The sequence below is a fragment of the Poecilia reticulata genome, linkage group LG7, assembly GCF_000633615.1.
Source record: "Poecilia reticulata strain Guanapo linkage group LG7, Guppy_female_1.0+MT, whole genome shotgun sequence".
In the NCBI taxonomy this organism is placed as follows: domain Eukaryota; kingdom Metazoa; phylum Chordata; class Actinopteri; order Cyprinodontiformes; family Poeciliidae; genus Poecilia; species Poecilia reticulata.
The window spans coordinates 6,988,602-7,005,323 of record NC_024337.1 but is presented as its reverse complement, the minus strand read 5'-3'; the positions used below and the strand labels follow the sequence as shown (position 1 = coordinate 7,005,323).

General features: G+C 40.8%; 2 protein-coding genes across 3 annotated transcripts in view; one reads left to right on the top strand and one right to left on the bottom strand.

The window, feature by feature from the left end:
* Window positions 1-13,426, bottom strand: part of tti1 (TELO2 interacting protein 1) — a 31,663-nt gene extending 18,237 nt beyond the window's left edge. Inside the window, exons 1-12 of one of the 2 annotated variants that reach the window (XM_008413140.2) lie at window positions 13,268-13,424; window positions 11,363-12,105; window positions 9,868-10,205; window positions 9,537-9,792; window positions 7,913-8,090; window positions 6,424-6,719; window positions 5,737-6,156; window positions 5,492-5,651; window positions 4,515-4,679; window positions 4,196-4,341; window positions 2,891-3,031; window positions 1,892-2,096 (exon numbers count right to left, since the gene is read on the bottom strand). In XM_008413140.2, the coding sequence (XP_008411362.1) occupies window positions 1,892-2,096; window positions 2,891-3,031; window positions 4,196-4,341; window positions 4,515-4,679; window positions 5,492-5,651; window positions 5,737-6,156; window positions 6,424-6,719; window positions 7,913-8,090; window positions 9,537-9,792; window positions 9,868-10,205; window positions 11,363-12,088 (3,031 nt within the window). In that variant the 5' untranslated portion in view covers window positions 12,089-12,105; window positions 13,268-13,424. Of the gene's footprint in view, window positions 1-1,891; window positions 2,097-2,890; window positions 3,844-4,195; window positions 4,342-4,514; window positions 4,680-5,491; window positions 5,652-5,736; window positions 6,157-6,423; window positions 6,720-7,912; window positions 8,091-9,536; window positions 9,793-9,867; window positions 10,206-11,362; window positions 12,106-13,267 lie in introns of those variants that run through there. The other variant, XM_008413142.2, reaches the window with a different exon arrangement.
* A 1,077-nt stretch (window positions 13,427-14,503) lies between these two features.
* Window positions 14,504-16,722, top strand: part of zgpat (zinc finger, CCCH-type with G patch domain) — a 13,892-nt gene continuing 11,673 nt past the window's right edge. Inside the window, exons 1-2 of the mRNA XM_008413139.2 lie at window positions 14,504-14,657; window positions 15,643-16,298. Coding sequence (XP_008411361.1) covers window positions 15,697-16,298 — 602 coding nt within the window. The 5' untranslated portion in view covers window positions 14,504-14,657; window positions 15,643-15,696. The remainder of the gene's footprint in view (window positions 14,658-15,642; window positions 16,299-16,722) is intronic.

The window sequence follows — 16,722 nt, the reverse complement described above, 5'->3', positions numbered from 1 at the left end:
AGCTAGACGAGTCCTTTCCGACCCCAGTTTAAACAGATAATTCTCCACAAACTATCTCTAGGGTAAGACCCGAGTTCTGGGGATTTTCCAGACCTGTTGGACAGAGAACTGTAGTGAACTGTAGTGAGTCCAAAGAATTGTGAGGCGTAGGCGGGACTTACTATTGGGTAGTAACAGACAAATGTCTCACTATATGTAATGAATCTAATTAATCTAACTTTCTGAAATGAGGGACATAACATGCTTAATTTTTTCATAATATTCAAACTTTTTAAAGACATACCAGTATGCACAACTTTGAAAAAACTATCTGACAATAAAATATGTGTTTGTAATGTGACAAAATGTAGAAAACTTCGAGACTTATGAATACTGTTGCAACATACTGTACCTTTAAAATGTTTTCTAAAGCTGGTAATTATGAATAAATGAAAATTCAGCTGCTACTTACAAAATTGGCAACTTTTACTACATATTTTGAGTTTATATGCTCAAAGTTGGGCTTACATTCAGTAAAGAGGATAAACGCATCACCAGACGTAGAAGTCAAATAGTCCTACTTCCTGGTTTGCTGATTGCACATTTAGCTTGCTTGCTGTACTGCTGTGTAATGGAGCTTGCGAGCGGGCGTTACTGCGTGAGCAGCTGAGGACTCGCTGGCTTCCTGTTGGCTCAGCTGGCTGGGCTTTGAATCTCCAAAGTCATCTTTAAAATATGCTGAACCCAAACGCTTCCACTGCCTCCAGGCTTTTTCACTGATGATTTTCCATTATGGTTTATGCATGAGAGCAAATTGAATTTATAATTACATTTTTTTAAATAAAACAGTGTACCAATCTAGAAATCGGAGGGGATGCTGACTCTGATCGAAAGTACCGACCTTCTTCCCAACACTAGCGGTCCTGATTATATGAACACATTTCTACCCAGGAAAAAACTAAATCATAGACGTATGTARTAAATATTAGCACAGAAACAGAAAGAAGCACAAGTTAGGCTGTAATTGCCAGTGATATACAACACTGCCACCTGGTGGTACAAGAATACAACTACACATCCATCCATTTTCTTCCGCTTATCTGGGGTCGGGTCGCGGGGACAGCAGCTTCAGAACCCCCCACAAGGCCTCCCGAGGGACACGGTCGAACGCCTTCTCCAAGTCCACAAAACACATGTAGACTGGTTGGGCGAACTCCCATGMACCCTCCAGGACCCTGCTGAGGGTGTAGAGCTGGTCCAGTGTTCCACGACCAGGACGAAAACCACRCTGCTCTTCCTGAATCCGAGGTTCGACTATCCGACGGACCCTCCTCTCCAGGACCCCYGAATAGACCTTACCAGGGAGGCTTAAGAGTGTGACCCCCCTGTAATTGGAGCACACCCTCCGGTGCCCCTTTTTGAACAGGGGGACCACCACCCCAGTCTGCCAATCCAGGGGAACTGCCCCCGATGTCCATGCAGAGTCGCGTGAGCCAACACAACCCTACAACATCCAGAGCCTTAAGGAACTCCGGGCGGATCTCATCCACCCCCTGGCCCTGCCACCGAGGAGCTTTTTGACCACCTCGGCGACCTCGTCCCCAGAGACTGGAGAGCCCAACCCAGAGTCCCCAGGCTCAGCACAATAATGTGCTAAATCTTATTTAATTAATAAACAAATAAGGAAAATAGCCTCATAAAACATGTAATGATATTTATACTGATTCAAGTTGATTAAAACACCCAGATCTGAGGAGTTTTTCATCAGTCTTCATAAATATCTCACATTTTTAATTTCACAATCAGGCAATTATTTGAAGGTCTTAAACAAACAAAACAAAACCATTCAGGTCTAAAGAGGTCAAATGTAAAGACATGTGCTACCTTTGCAGGTGTGTCTGGCTTCTCTTACCCAGATCCAGTCTCTGACACAGCGAGCCCAGGCCCTGCAGCACAGCCAGCTGCAGCTTGTAGGCCAGATTGTGTGTGTAGACCGGGCCGGCTTTGGCGCTGACCGGAGCCTGTCGCACCAGTGAGGAGCTCAGCTTGGGAAGCACCTCCTTAGAAACCCTCTTTCGCAGGAAGTCACCACAGGTTTCACCCAGCGTACACAGCACCTAATTGTGGAGAAATCGTCAAGTTCAAATCAATTTAAAAATGAATAAAAAAATAACAGCAAAGTCTATGTGAAAACAGGTGTTACCGCTAAAAACATGCTAAGTTATTAAGGGTAACCACAAAGCTTCAGGGTTTCTGCAGATTCAACCAACTCAAATATAAGACTTTATAACAACCTGATGGATGAACTATAAGACCTGTACCAGGACAGAAATGTACAGAAGAAAATTGCATATTTTATGTAGTGGTGCCAAGCTTTTAGCGGCGAACGCAAATAGCATTGTACAGACTGCAATAGAAGTGAGACAGAGGCAAAGACGAATGCCGACCGGCCAGCTGGTGATAAATCTACACTTACCAACGATAGACACAAAAAAGCTAAGGGTTTACTAGCAGCTAGTTAGCAGTAGCCGTAACCACCTTGAGTCATAGATCATAATGAAGACGTCCACCTGACTCATACCTTTTACTTTTTAGAAAAGTGAACTGCATAGAATATAGAATATACAATAGTTCTTCCACAACAACAGCCTGTCATTAACATTTAAGGTCCATTTATATTAATTTTATTAAATTTAGAAATTTTAAGGCTTTCATTTTCTATGCTGAATTTAAAACCCGAATTTAGAGCAATTTTACCCAAAATGATCCACATTTTGTCTACAGTCCTTGTTATGTGTAAAACTTGCGTTGAGATTTCTCTTCTGATATGCTTTTGACCTCATTTTGTTCCAATGTTTAAAAAGCTTGTCAGACAACCATAACTCGGAGTAGAGCTAAGTTGTAAACCAACCCTGAAGGCTCTGAGGACTGCTAACGGGTCATCAGCCGTGAGTCTCTGAAGTAGAGCCGGCCAGCAGCGATGAGCCATGGGCAGCAACTCGTCTTCCCTCTCACTCAGCACGTGCACACACAGCTCCAGCACATCCAGAACCTTTTGAAGGAGGACAGTAAACAACAGTCAGAAATATTATGACCATGCATAGGTATGGTTTATCCCTGAATACGAGCTTTAAGAGACCAAGAAGTGGTATTTTCAGAGCAATAATTAAACTCAAATCTGACATCTTATTTTGATTTCGTCCTATAAGAGTGTTCATCAAAGTCTGCCGAGTTTCAGCTAGAGTTGGGCAATAAACACGTATCTGCAGATTTCAGGAAGTCGAATTTAAGACTAAGACCTTTTTTAAACTTTAATAAAATAAATGTAATAAAATTTAAGATTGCAAAACTACAAATATAAAGAAAATATAAAGGAAGGATTCTGCTATATTACAATCAAGCATTGGAAAAACTGTGAAATGTTTGGGGTATGTTGGTGGCTCTTGGGAGCAGCTTTTGTGCTTCTCATCCTGCATGTGGCTCTCTTCTGCCTCACCTGCTTAGTACCAAACATTGCTTTTGTAGAAGAATTCACCTAGGCTGCTAGTGACAAAATTAACGTATTTAAGGCCAACTTATGTTTTTGTGAGGGTGTTAAGTTCAAAAGTTTTGTGAGGGTGTTAAGTTCAAAATTATAGATACATGAATTTAGAACTTTTAAAAAACATTTTCAAAATGAGGAATGTTCAATAATTTCACTGACCTCAGATCCAGAACCACATGGCATTCTGGGGGATGTAGGCAGAGCAAAGGCCTCTCACAGCTAGATACGCTAGGTTGGTAGCATCAGCTAACTCACTTGTACTTTGGTTGCCTAGCAACATCCTGCTGAGTAGTTTCATGTTTCGCCACTCAGCCTCATAACTGCTTAAAAATAAAAAAAACTGTATAAACTGTGGATAAAACAGGAAAGGTCACATTACCAGTACTTCAGATATTTAAAACGTATAAATAATTATCTATATTGACCATATGAAAAGTTTCCATTGTGATGCATTTGTCAGCCATATCGTCCAGCCCTAGATTTAGCTGTAATACTGGATTAATACCTCCATCTGGACATGTCCAGTTGGTCTACTCACCATGGTAGCACTTAGTACAGAGAGTGATCTCTACCTTCATTTGAGACCTACTTTTTCCTAATTATATGTTAAGTCGAAGGAAACTGATAAATGCTCTGGAGGATTGGACTTTTCTTCTACAGCTAGCCCGTCACCTTGAGCCGGAGTCTGAGGCTGGGGTCAGACAGCAGGTGGATGCAGCGCTCCATGACATCTTTAGCGATACTGAGGTGTGGTGGGAGTTGTGCCTTCACATCGGGTCCATCATAAGCTTCCTCACACTCTGCAGGAGGCGGCACCTCTGGAAGGACAGTTAGCTTTAGCTGTAATTAGCTTCCTGGTTGATTCCTGCCTCTTTAACCTAAATTAATTTATATAAACCACATGTCAAACTCAAAGCTCTGGCCTGCTGTAACGTTTTATGAATAGAACCTTAACAATGTCAGTTTGTACTTGGTAATGCCTAAATATTACCAAGATCCTCCATCTCATCCGCTTCAATCCCAATGCCCTCTGCCAACTCCTTCTGCTTTTGGTAATCCAGCAGGAACTGGCAGATGTCAAAATCTTCCAGTTCAGCAGAAATCCTAGAACTGGGAGGCTTACTGGTCCTACAGCATGACGGAGGGAACCAGCTGGCTAAAAGAGGAAAAATGACATTACTATTAATTCAACAACAGAAGATTTATTCACAAAATGACAACTAAGAAATGGTCTGCATGGCACAAAACAGCAGCGATAGGTAAAATATGGACTGCAGTGGGTTTGCATCAAATAAACAAGTCATATGTAAATGAATTGGATTAATTGTGATGAATCGTTTACTGAAATAACCTACAACTAATTTAATAATAGAATAATCAGTAACTATAGAGCCTCTAAAAATGGTAATTTTTAAAAAAGAACACAGTCAGAGCAATAATTAAGCTAAAACTGTACATAAAATATGAGAATTTTCATTTAAGATTAAAAAAATAAAATAAAACTTTTTTTCTAAATATGTTCTATCCACAACTCGTCAAGCTGCAGTCCTAGCTTCACCTGGTTCAAAACAACCTCCTATTAAGGACATTTTGCAACACATTTATTAAATAGTTAAACCAAAAAACAGCCAATAGATCAATCATACACTGTAAGTGGAGGTTTGAGCCTGGAAGTATGTTTTAGCTGCATCCTTTGCTACAAATGATCAAGTGTTCACTAAATGAACATGTTATTGTATTTTAGGCACAATTTAAAAAAGGAATTTAATCATTTGTTTACAGTATTTCCAATATTGAACAAAAAGCCTTAAATGAAAACTCTGCATACTTCTCATTACTGAAACCATACTGAAGTATTTAAAGCAATGTTGAAAGGAATCGTGAATTGAAAGTGAATTGAATTGTGAAGTTCTTAATAAAACCTAGCAATACAGAAGAGTATGATGTAATGATCTAGTATCTCCTTACCCAGTGCCTTCATGAGCGCGTGCAGCACAGAGCCAAACAGAGTAGCTGACTGGTCATAGCTGAGATCCAGAGCCATCAGCACATCCTGTATGATGTCACTGACCAGAGGCAACAGGCTGCAGTCAGAGTGAGCCAGCATCACCGTTAATACCCGCGGAGCCTGGTCAGTCGGAAGGGAAAATGGCGTCACAATGTTAAAAATGGCTGAACTGATGCTTGATAATTGTACTCCTCTGAATCTGTACCTGTGGGTGTTGACCAAGCCTCTGCAGGTTCACTGAGACGTCGTTGAGCAGGTAGTCTGAGTTGTCTCTGATCATCTCATTCAGGGAGGCGTAACCACAGGCTGCGCAAACTGTTGTCATGGCACCCAGCGCCACCTGGCTAACCAGCAGCGACTCATCGCTGGCCTTCTCCAGAAGCTGGTAGAGCGCCGTCATCAGCAGCGGGCGGAAGTCGTGCTGCAGCGCCTGGGCGAAGCAGGCCACGCCCTCCAGCTGGACGCACAGCTGCCAGATGTTGCCCTTCAGCTGGTGGATGGTGGATGTAGGCGGTGAGGTCAAAGGGCAGGCGGATGAAGAAGGAACTGCTTGATGAAGAGGATTTGAAGTGTTCCTGATGATGTCACAGCAGGAGATGGACTGGAGACTGAAAGGACTCAGCAGCTGAAAACAATGACAAGTTGGCCTGTGACGAAGAATGATGCTGATGCTGCTTTCTCCAGAACCATCGATAAACACATTCAGCTTGAAGTTCTTCTGGTCAGTAATTATTGTAAGCGAAGTGCTGAAAAATACTCTGAAAACTTTAGTTCAGTCCGTCCTTCTTTCTTTCCTTTTTTTGTAGCTGAATAAGAAACTAACTAACTGCGTAAATAACAGAATTTAGAAACAGATGATATTATTATCAATTTTTTTTGCTGGAAGCCTCACCTGCTGGTCCTGACGGTCTGTGTCCGACTCCTCGCTCACAGTCTTCAGATGCCAGTTGCTCAGGCTGATGTATTCCTCCATGATAGACACCACCGCTGCTTTCAGGTCTTCCTTGGAGGCAGAGGGAGCCGGGCAGTCCCCACTGTCCAAACAGCTGGCTGGCGCTGCCACCGAGACGCCGGCGGCACCGCCCACCAGCTCGTTTAGGACCATTGCAGCCTGCTTCCTGTACGCACAGGATTGACGATACAAATCCAATAGGTGGTCGGTGAGAAGGTAGATGTTGCCGTAGTAACCTGGAAAATAAAAAGTAGATGAAGAATAGCTAAAAGATGTCAGAACTGTGGTAAATTGTTGCAAAGTGCATCTTTGTGGCTTTTGTTCAGGGTTTTTCATTTATTTTAACGTTTTCTCTTCATCAAACAGAAAGAAAAATTACACGAAGGAACCARAAGTTACTGTGGAGTTTATCTAATTTTTATGTAATCCTCTGCATACAATGCATTAGSTATCATTATTTTATTTAATTATGTACATTGATATTTTTTAATTAACAAATAAATAAAACACAAGAACGAAAGAGCACACAGAGCATGCACATTGCTTTCTGATTGTTTTCTTTCTAAGTGGCAGCTGTAATATGTGCCATGGTGTCAGACTGCCTGGCTTCGTGTAGCCAGAGAGAGGGCGACAATAGTCACAATAAGCGTCTTGTGCTTGGTTACTTCTTGCTTGTTGCTCCTTGGTCAGTGTTCATAGTTGAGCGTCAGGGCTTTGCCTCAATTGCTATGTTTAATGGTGCAGACAGTGGTGGTTTCTGACATTAGCAACATGGACAAAGACCCAGGGCGTTATCTTTTTAGGGATGGCACAAGACCACCGTGGATCGTAGCACAGAGATGAAAGCAAAGCAGAAGAAAGAGTTTGTTCTGTCTTTAATATTGGTAAAAGTATTCAATTGGTATTAAGTATTCAATATCTAGGTGTTTTGATGGGAATATAGATCTTTCAGATCAATTTGAGAAGTAATTTTGATCATATTTCACATTTTATTGTATCATGTAGCACGGGCCGCTGGTCTTGGTCTTGACTCGGTCTTGACTTCCCTCGGTCTTGGTCTCGACTTGGAATCGGACCCTAAAAGTCTTGGTCTTGTCTCGGTCTCGATACACTCTGGTCTTGGTCTTGTCTTGGTCTCGGGTTAGGTGGTCTTGACCACAACCCTGCCTCCTGGTTTCATATTAGTGATCAAAACTGATTACATCTGGCTGTTGATCGATTAAATTGATCAACACTCAGTAGAACTGCTAATAAAGTCGTAGTAATACAAGAATAAAATCGTAATATAATATGGCTTTATTCTCAAATTATTTCGACATTATTTTTACACGACTTTACTGTTGTAGTATTATGACTTTATTCTTGTAATTTGATTACTTTATTCTCATATTAGATATTTTTTTTATATTACTTTGTCGTATAATAGTACCTAATGTTCGGCAGATTTCCATGAGCACACAGTAGATCTTGTCGTCGGTGAAGAACAGGAAGTGCTTCCTCTGAGTGTGAGCGCTGCAGGAGTGGTGTGAGCTGGAGCTGCTCTCTAAGGGATCAGTGGAGCTCCGCTCCTCCACAATACGAACATCCATCACATCCAGCTCCAGTATCTGCACACACATTTTAACAGTCATTTAGGATAAACTGAGACTTCTCCAGGAAAACCGAGAAAGTCCATCAGAGCTCATGTAATGACCAATTTTGTCTCCAGACTTTGGGCTATTCCAAAACCTTCATTTTGGTTTATTGAGATGGTGAGCTCAAAAAGCAGAACAACGATGCAGAAACCTTCTAAAATTTTGTCTCGTGAATCCACAAAAAACATTCCTAAAAGTTTTGTAGATCATCAGGATGTGTTTGTTTTTGGCCAGCAGTYGTTTTTACCTTGGAACTGGAGGCCATTTTGKTCCAGGGTCTTTCTTATTAAGCTTAATCATTTAATGAGTTTTTCCACTAATAAATGAAATCATCATTTGAAAATGGCTTTTTGTGTTTGTTTAACATAAGCATTTATTTGATGGTGTGAAACATTTAAAACAGAGAAAATGGTGAAGGTTTTTTAACACTTTGCTCATTTATTTTTTAAACAAGTCTGCTTTATTTCCATCTGCATTCATTCAAAAATGAACAAGAATAAAAATGATACATGGACTTCAAATGCAACTATATAGAAAAGTATAGAAATAGAAAAATAGAGATTATGTGACTTTCACCATCTCATTTTTCTTATGATGGTAGTTATACACATAGTCTTTTAAATTGTCATCCACATATAGATTTGAACCTTTCTGTCTTTAAATAGAGGGAATTTGACGGTTGCGTCCTTTATTGAAGCTCAGGACGAGAGCACCACCTTGTGGCAAATTCTCCCAGATAAAAGCATCTTCCTCCAATTCATCCCCTCTTAGCTATAGATTTATTCACATGTAATCAATACTTATGTTTTTCTGTAATTGAGCTAACCTGCAAAGTTGATTAAAAATACCAAATCAGATGCAGCTGAGAGGGAATAAAAACAAAATGGAATGTTGTAAAATGTAAAATAAAATTTCAGGAAAATCAACTCAAAAGCAAAGAAACAACATGAACACAGTTACTGATTGACATTTTCATCACAGCTACACACAGAAAAGAGATTTTAAGCTAAACATGCAAAACATTTAGCATAAATGAAATTCTTGAAAAGTTTAATGTGGAATATTAATTAATAGTCCTACCACAACTAGATTTAAGACCTGTGATTAGCATATTTAAAGATAATTTACATTTTGTCTTATTTATTTTAAGGCCTTCATTTTAAGTACATAAATTTAAGACATTTTAAGAATGCGGGGACACCCAGGACTGGAGTGGAAAGACTTAGGACTAATTTGTGACTTGCAAAACAATGACTTGGTCTGACCAATTAGAAAATGGGAGAGAAAGAGGTAGATGTTCGCTGAAGGTCTTAGGGTTTGGGAACCGAACCCAAGACTTCCCCCATGCACCACTTCCACATATTACGTCTTTATAAGTTCAATTCTGAAGAGTATCAAAATATTAAACCACATTGTTACCTGCATTAACGCTTTAGAGATCCTGTCCAGATGTGCAGCAGAGTTTAGCACCACAGAGAGAAGTGGTCCCAGGACTTTCAGGTAACCAAGGAACACGTTGAGGACAAACAGCTTCTTCTGGTCGTCGCCAGTCCTCATCAGCCGGGGGAGGGAGGTGGCTAACGAGTGGAGGTTCTCAGACAGGACGTCAGTCAGGTTCTTACTGCTAGTGGCGCTTTGACTCCTCTGGGATACGTCTCTCAGAGCAACCTCGCACCTGAACAAGAAGGCATCAGGCTCCAGTCGGGCCATTCTCAATCTTTTTACACTCAGTAAAAAAACAACAACAAACCTCTGTCTGACTCTGGGGTCTTTGTCATTGATCACTCCCACCAGAGCTTCCAGCAGTGGACCCAGGCACTCTTTCAGCGACTGACCGCACGCTGCCAGCAGACGGTCGGCCAGCTCCACCGTCTCCAGCCTCACCCTCCAGTGCTGGTGGGTGGAGCAGCAGGAGATGATYCTTCTCAGCAGCACATACAGCTTCCCCGCCGTCGCCTTCACCCAGTCCGCCGTCCGCTGTACCACCAGCTGGCCGATCCCCCCCAGCTCCGAGGACATGGTGCTGCAGGACTCACTGCGCTGCAGCTGGGCATCCTCCATGACCAGAACCACACAACCGGACCACACCTGAACCAGAGCAGGCATTTTATTTTCCTACGGTGTAAACGGTACTCATGACCCTTAAACTTATCACAGTTTGTTTTACTATTTTCATTGTACATTCTAGTGATTTTATGTGACAGAGCAGCACACAGTACACGGACATATAAAATTACTTGTTTAATCATCAGAATAATCGATTAAAATAAGTGTTAACTGCAGCGCTACTTTGTGTTAGTCTATGTCATGAAAAAGAAGTAAAATGCATTGAGGTTTGCACTGCAACATGATGTGAATGATGTTTAGGGCTGTAACTAACCATTATTTTAGGACTGACTTATTCTATCGATTATTCTGACCCTTGATTATTCTGACCCTTGYGTGTGCGAGGACTGAGGCAAACGATGCAAGTTTTACGTGTTGTGGGGTCGGTTGCACCCTATTTGTAAGGGGTTAAAGAAATGACAAAAATGAACACCCTCTCCAGGTTTTTATTGAGCCACCTACAGCTTTTTATACAATATTAGAAATACAAAAGACAATGAACCAATAGTTCAGTTCCAATTTTTAAATAATAAATTAAACATTGTACTGCCTAAAATCCAATAACATGTCATTCTTTTAATGAATGCTTAGTCATATGTAGCAAAGAATGCATCTGCAGATAGAAAACATTTTTAACATCAACATGTAACTGATCAGAAAAGAGATTCTCTGAATGTTTTATAGAATTTGAATCTATGTCGCTTCAGGAGTTCTGGGTAAAACTGATTTACAATAAAGAAGGTTTTTTTATCTGAAAAGAAAAATKTATGTATCTTTCATTATCTTTTTTTCCTCTTTATACTGCAGCTACCGATTACTAAATTWGTTGATGATTATTTCACTAATAAATTAATCACGATTCATTCGATTAATTGTTTCTGCACTAATACGGTTGAGCAGGGATCAATACTTTTGCAAAGCGCTGCACATCAGTTACTGTTGGTGTCTTTCATTGTTGTTGACAACATTGTTGACATTTCATGTTCATCTGTCTTAAATTCAAGAAAAGAAATCCATTTTAACAGATATGTTTGAATTAACTGATGCAAACTCATGTGGTGTGCAGAAAACTGCAGCTTATCATGCTAAAAATATGGATGAGATTCATGTTATTTTGAAGAAGACTGAAGTATTTTTACCTTGATGGCCCTGACAGTAACCGCATGGCCTTGCCTCAGATCTCCAGTGATGATCCTCGCTGCAGCCGAAGTGATCCCAGGTAAGAAGGAAGCCATGGTGCTGCCTACAGAACATCGCTCATCCCACGCTGGAGCAACATGCTCCTGGTTGCAGTCGCAATGCAGAATCAAAGACTGGAGGCACTTCAAGGCCGCCGTCTGAATATCTCTGGATTTGTCCTTTTCTCCTAAAGCCAACAGCAGCGACACAGCAGCACCCAGTCCGGGCAGCATCGAGGGTTCGTACAGTCTGAACACTATGTCGCCATAAGCGGCATGGAGCAGAGCATCCAGACACCGCAGCACGGCAGATTTCAGCTCCTCTGATGTACCTGCGGGTTGGCCTGGGTTCATGGGGGAGCAGAGGCAGACGCAGAGCTCAGAGAAGACGTCACGCAGCGTGTCCCAGCTCCGGACACAAGTCCTCTCCAGAACGTAGGTCACTGCCTCGGCCACAATCTGCACCAGCTTTTCCTTCTTCTGCCCCGGGATTCTGAGGACAAAGCGCAAGGGGAAGAGGACATACTCTTGGAGCTGCTGCAGCGAGGCATCGTGGATGTCTTTCAACTTCTCGCTCAGTGACTCCACGTTGGTCACAGTGGGCTCTTTGGTGAGCAGGACGCAGGCTGGGCGCAGATAAGCGAAGGCAATCTTTGGATCATTAATCTGAGACATGGCTGGAGGCATCACAGCAAGGGTCACTTCTGTAAGCACAGGGAGCTGATGTAACACCTTCTAACACCTGTTCACTTTAATGAATGTGTTCTTCAGGTTAAAGTCTCACTGATATGATAAAATCACATATATAATTTAAAAAGATGAACTACTGTGCTTTCATAAAAGCTTTTAATAATAAATAATTCTCAGAAACTACTATAAACTCCTTTGTGCCTTGTGCTGTTTTCATCAAAACGCTGGCGTCATCTTGTGATGTAATGAGAGTAAGTCAAACCAAAGGTTGAATACACAGAAGTGGAGGAAGTTGTGAGCGATTTATCTGCTGTTTTGGAAGAAGAAGCCAGTTGGAGTGATGAAGAAGAGAAAGCTGGTTCTATTGAAGGACTGCAACACATTTATTTGAGCCATATAGTTCATAAAGAGAGAATGACTTCAATGTTTCTTGAGAGAAAGAGTCAGACATTCAAGGGTTGGATCTGGACATCTGTCCAATGGTAATAGACAGATCTATGTATATGATAATTACTCATCTTTAATTCTAATTTAATTCCAATAATCCAAATATTTTAAAGTAACTGGTTCAAGTTCTGCGGGTGGCATTCAATAATCAGAATTTCTATTCCTACAATTTACAATCTTGACTTTGATTTTTCAACTTCTGATAACGGTATAGTATTAGAAGCAGATGTTATAGTCTTGCTATATAGTCTTATAGTCTTCTTGTACGGTATGGAGGAATTATTCAGTCGACCACGCTGCGTGTTTACTGTGCTTGCTGCTTGCAGAAAGCAAGCATATTAATAGAATTACAAAAGTCAAACTTGACTTCTCAAACTTAAAAATGTCTAAAAAATTTCTAGATTTTTTAAAAATCTGTAATGGCCCCATCATGCCGCCGTAGGGACAAATGACATCCATCCTCTTTACCTACTGAGATTACAGGCATTGATGCTGATGGTAATGAGTGCATCATCTTATATTTCTCTGCTCTTAAATCTTAACTGGCTTTAAACAGAAAAAGACTTAGTAAATTTGGTTATATTCTTTTATTGCATGATTTAGTATCAAAATAAACGCTTTAAATATGCTAGTAAAATAGTGTTAGTAAAACGTGATGTCGCACCTCAGTGTTTAAACTAGGCTAACAGCTTCAATACTAAAGAGACACAGTGGAAAATAACAGCCTACCTTCATTCCAGCAGCTGTAAGGCCTTGCCGTTGAGACGTCACTGAGAAAACTAAACTACTTTATTTAAAAAAAAATAAAGAAATAAACATCTCGAGCGGACGAAGTTACCGCTGTACCCGATTAACTTTCCGTCGTAATTCTGCGTCAGTGACGCACATTTGTGACGGTAAGTGAAGATTTCCGGTCCTATCAGAGTAAGACTTTCCAGTACAAACATAGATATAATAAAGAAAAATATCTTTACTAACTCTTTATTACGTCTATGTTACAATCTACTACAACAGAATATAATAGAAAAATGTATGCAGTATATATTTTTACATTAGAATTATATTTAAAACATTGATTTAAAAACAGATTTCTGATCCTTGATTTACCTTATGGTTTCATTTAGATTTGAGAATAAAATAACTCATTTCCAACCAGCCATCCATTGAACAAAACTTGTCTCCCTGGACGGACGCTCCATCTACTCCAATGTTACCCTCATGCAAATTACACCCCAAAATAAAGAAGTTTTCCTAAATGTATTTCTTAGGCTAATTCTGATCCCCCTATTTAGGCAGCTAATTCACTACTGCAGAGGAGGCCTAGTCCAGTTACCCATGTATTTAATATTTGGACTACACTGCTTGATTGACCCATTCAGTTTGGAGTTCTTTGCAGGTTAGTTTATTGATAAAATACAAATTCACAATTAGATATTGATGAAACTGCTCACTTGTACCTCCACAACAAATGTAAACAAGAAGCTAATTTAAAACAAACGTCTTCTAAAGGCACTTTCCAAGATAAACAGGTCCAGTTCAGACCCAATCAATATTTTTATTCCGACTCAACTGTAATTGGTAATGCTGTTGTTTTTCAGCAAATATTTCTGAGCTCTAATCCTGACCTGACCTCCTTCTCTTTCTGTTTGCATGGGTTCTCTCCAAAAAGTCCAAAACCAGGACTCATCTTAATTTGTCTGTAGTGCGTGTATGTTTGACTGTTTGTCCTGTGTTTATCTGTTTTGTCCTAGTTCAGGATGTACTCTGCCTCTTACCTAATGACCGCTAGTTTTATTTTATTTAAAATGAAAGAGTTTTAATAATAAATCTCACATCTGAAATAGAACAGGTCTATGTGCCAACTGTTTAAAAGCAATTAGCTCAATTTTTACTTTTCCAGCGGCTGTAACTGTCTAGGGAACAAGAAGGCATTGTTTTATTGTGAAAGAATAGCAGTTTGAACGGAAGTCCAGCCTTTGCTCATTTTTCCTAAGCTGACCCCGGTCTGTCCTGTCTAGAGCTTTTTTTGCCTGGCTGGTGTTTCTTAAAACAACCACCATGTTGCTGTTACTTTTACCGGAGCCAGCACTTATGACAGAGAAGCCGACCACTTACTGAGGTAATAAATTAATACATGTGCTTTGTAGCTAGTATTGATCCAGTCTAACCGGAAACACGGCTAGCAGCTAAAACAATATCTCAATTGGTTTCAGTCTCTAGTCTACAACAGTAAAAACATTTGACTGCAGCTTCCTTTACGGCACAATAAGTGAGCTTATTTTATTCACACAGTCAGAACACAAAGCATGTCTCTTACATGAGACTAACCAGACCCCTTTGTGTCTTTTTTACTGACAGTGAAAAGTTGTAAATCTGGAAGACATAGCCTACACCTTTTTGATGTACATCTTCACACCAAAAAGATGTGAAGATGTACACACCTTTTATAATGTTATAAACCAAAATTGTGGAATTTGTTTGAGGTTTGGTTAAAAAGGGAAAATGGAAAAAATATTTCTTCTTCCAGACTTTATTCCCTTTGTGTCTCATTGTGAACATAATAAAGATCTGATCATAAGATGCTCCAACCATCTGAAGGTTTTAGAAGAAATGAAGTGGATAAAAGTGTTTAATCCGTCCATCTGTCCATCCATCCATGGGAGGGCAGGCAATATGGACTTATTATCACAATATTTTTGTTACACTGTTGTGATAACAATACAAATGAAAAACTATTTATTACATCTTTTTTTAAGGATATAGCAGTCATAGCTCCACAAATACTGCTATCGAAAAAGCTTCAATTTTAAACGGTCTTCTTCAGGATGCCACTTAAACAAGTGATTCTGTGCCACTAAACTTCACACAGTAACTAGAATCATTTTGTCAAATTTACTTATATTTGGGGAACAGTTGAGAAAACAGTAAAAATAATATTTCCAGTAATGTCAGTTTTGTTTCTAAATGTTTGTAAATGTCAAGACAAATCAAAATTCGTATAAGAAATGTTCCCGATACATGATAAACAATACGACAAATCCCCACCCTGCATCTTTCTCGTGATCCTGTCTAAATAATCTCTACACCTCCATCCTGTTCTGCAGTCAGCGCAGTTTGATGCTGACCTCTCCTGTCCGTCCCGGTGCCAAGCTGTCGGCATGGATGAAGCGACCCTGGAGACTGCCATCGCCGCCTACGGCGCTCAGCTGCAGCAGGTGGAGATGGCCCTGTCCACAGGCCTGGACCCTAGCCAGCAGCCGGACCTGCTCAAACTGAAGGAGGACCTCTGCCAGCTGATAGAACTCACAGAGGCCAGTCTGGTGTCTGTCAAAAAGAGCCGGCTGCTGGCCAGGTTGGAGGACAGTAACGAGCCACACGGGAACACCTGCGAGGCAGCGGCCGACACCAGCAGGGCCGACGAGAGCCTGAGCGCAGAGTTCGCCGCTTTTTACTCGGAACTGGGAGAATGTTCAGGCAGCGGCTCCGACTCCAGAGAGAAGGACGAGGAAGGCAGAGAGGGAGACAGAGAAGAGGAGGAAGACGAGGAGGGAGAGGACGCGCTTAGTGGTACCAAGGTGAGAGCCCCCTACAGGACATCCTGGGGGACGCTGGAGTACCACAACGCCATGGTGGTCGGGGCAGAGCCACCGGATGGAGAGCAGGCTCAGGTCCGAGTGCTTTTCGTCCACCCCACCCAGAAATCCATGAAGCCGTGTCCCTACCACCTGGAGGACAAATGTCGCTTTCAGGAGAATTGCAGGTAAAACCTTTACTAACCCGTTTTAAAGTTAATTTTATGTGAACTAATTTTGTTCATTCTCCCATTCTGAATAAAACTGGACATCTSAAACTCAGAAATTTTCAAGTTTTTTCTAGAAAATTTCCAAGATTAATCTCAAAATTGCTGATTCTTTTCTAGCAAATTCTAAGCTTTTCATACTGGAAATTTCCATGTTTTATTTATTTATTTTCAATTCAGATTTATCTAAAAAATTCTGAATGTTTTGGCCACAAATTACTCCCTTTTTTTCTATCTAAAATGGCCATAATACGCTATCAAACTATTCAGCCCTATTAATTTACCACAAGCCTATGGAACAAGATTAGACCAAAAATATTTGATTCTGGTCCACCATCTGGCGTCTCAGGAGGGGGAAGCAGTGCAGCACCAACACTGTTTATAG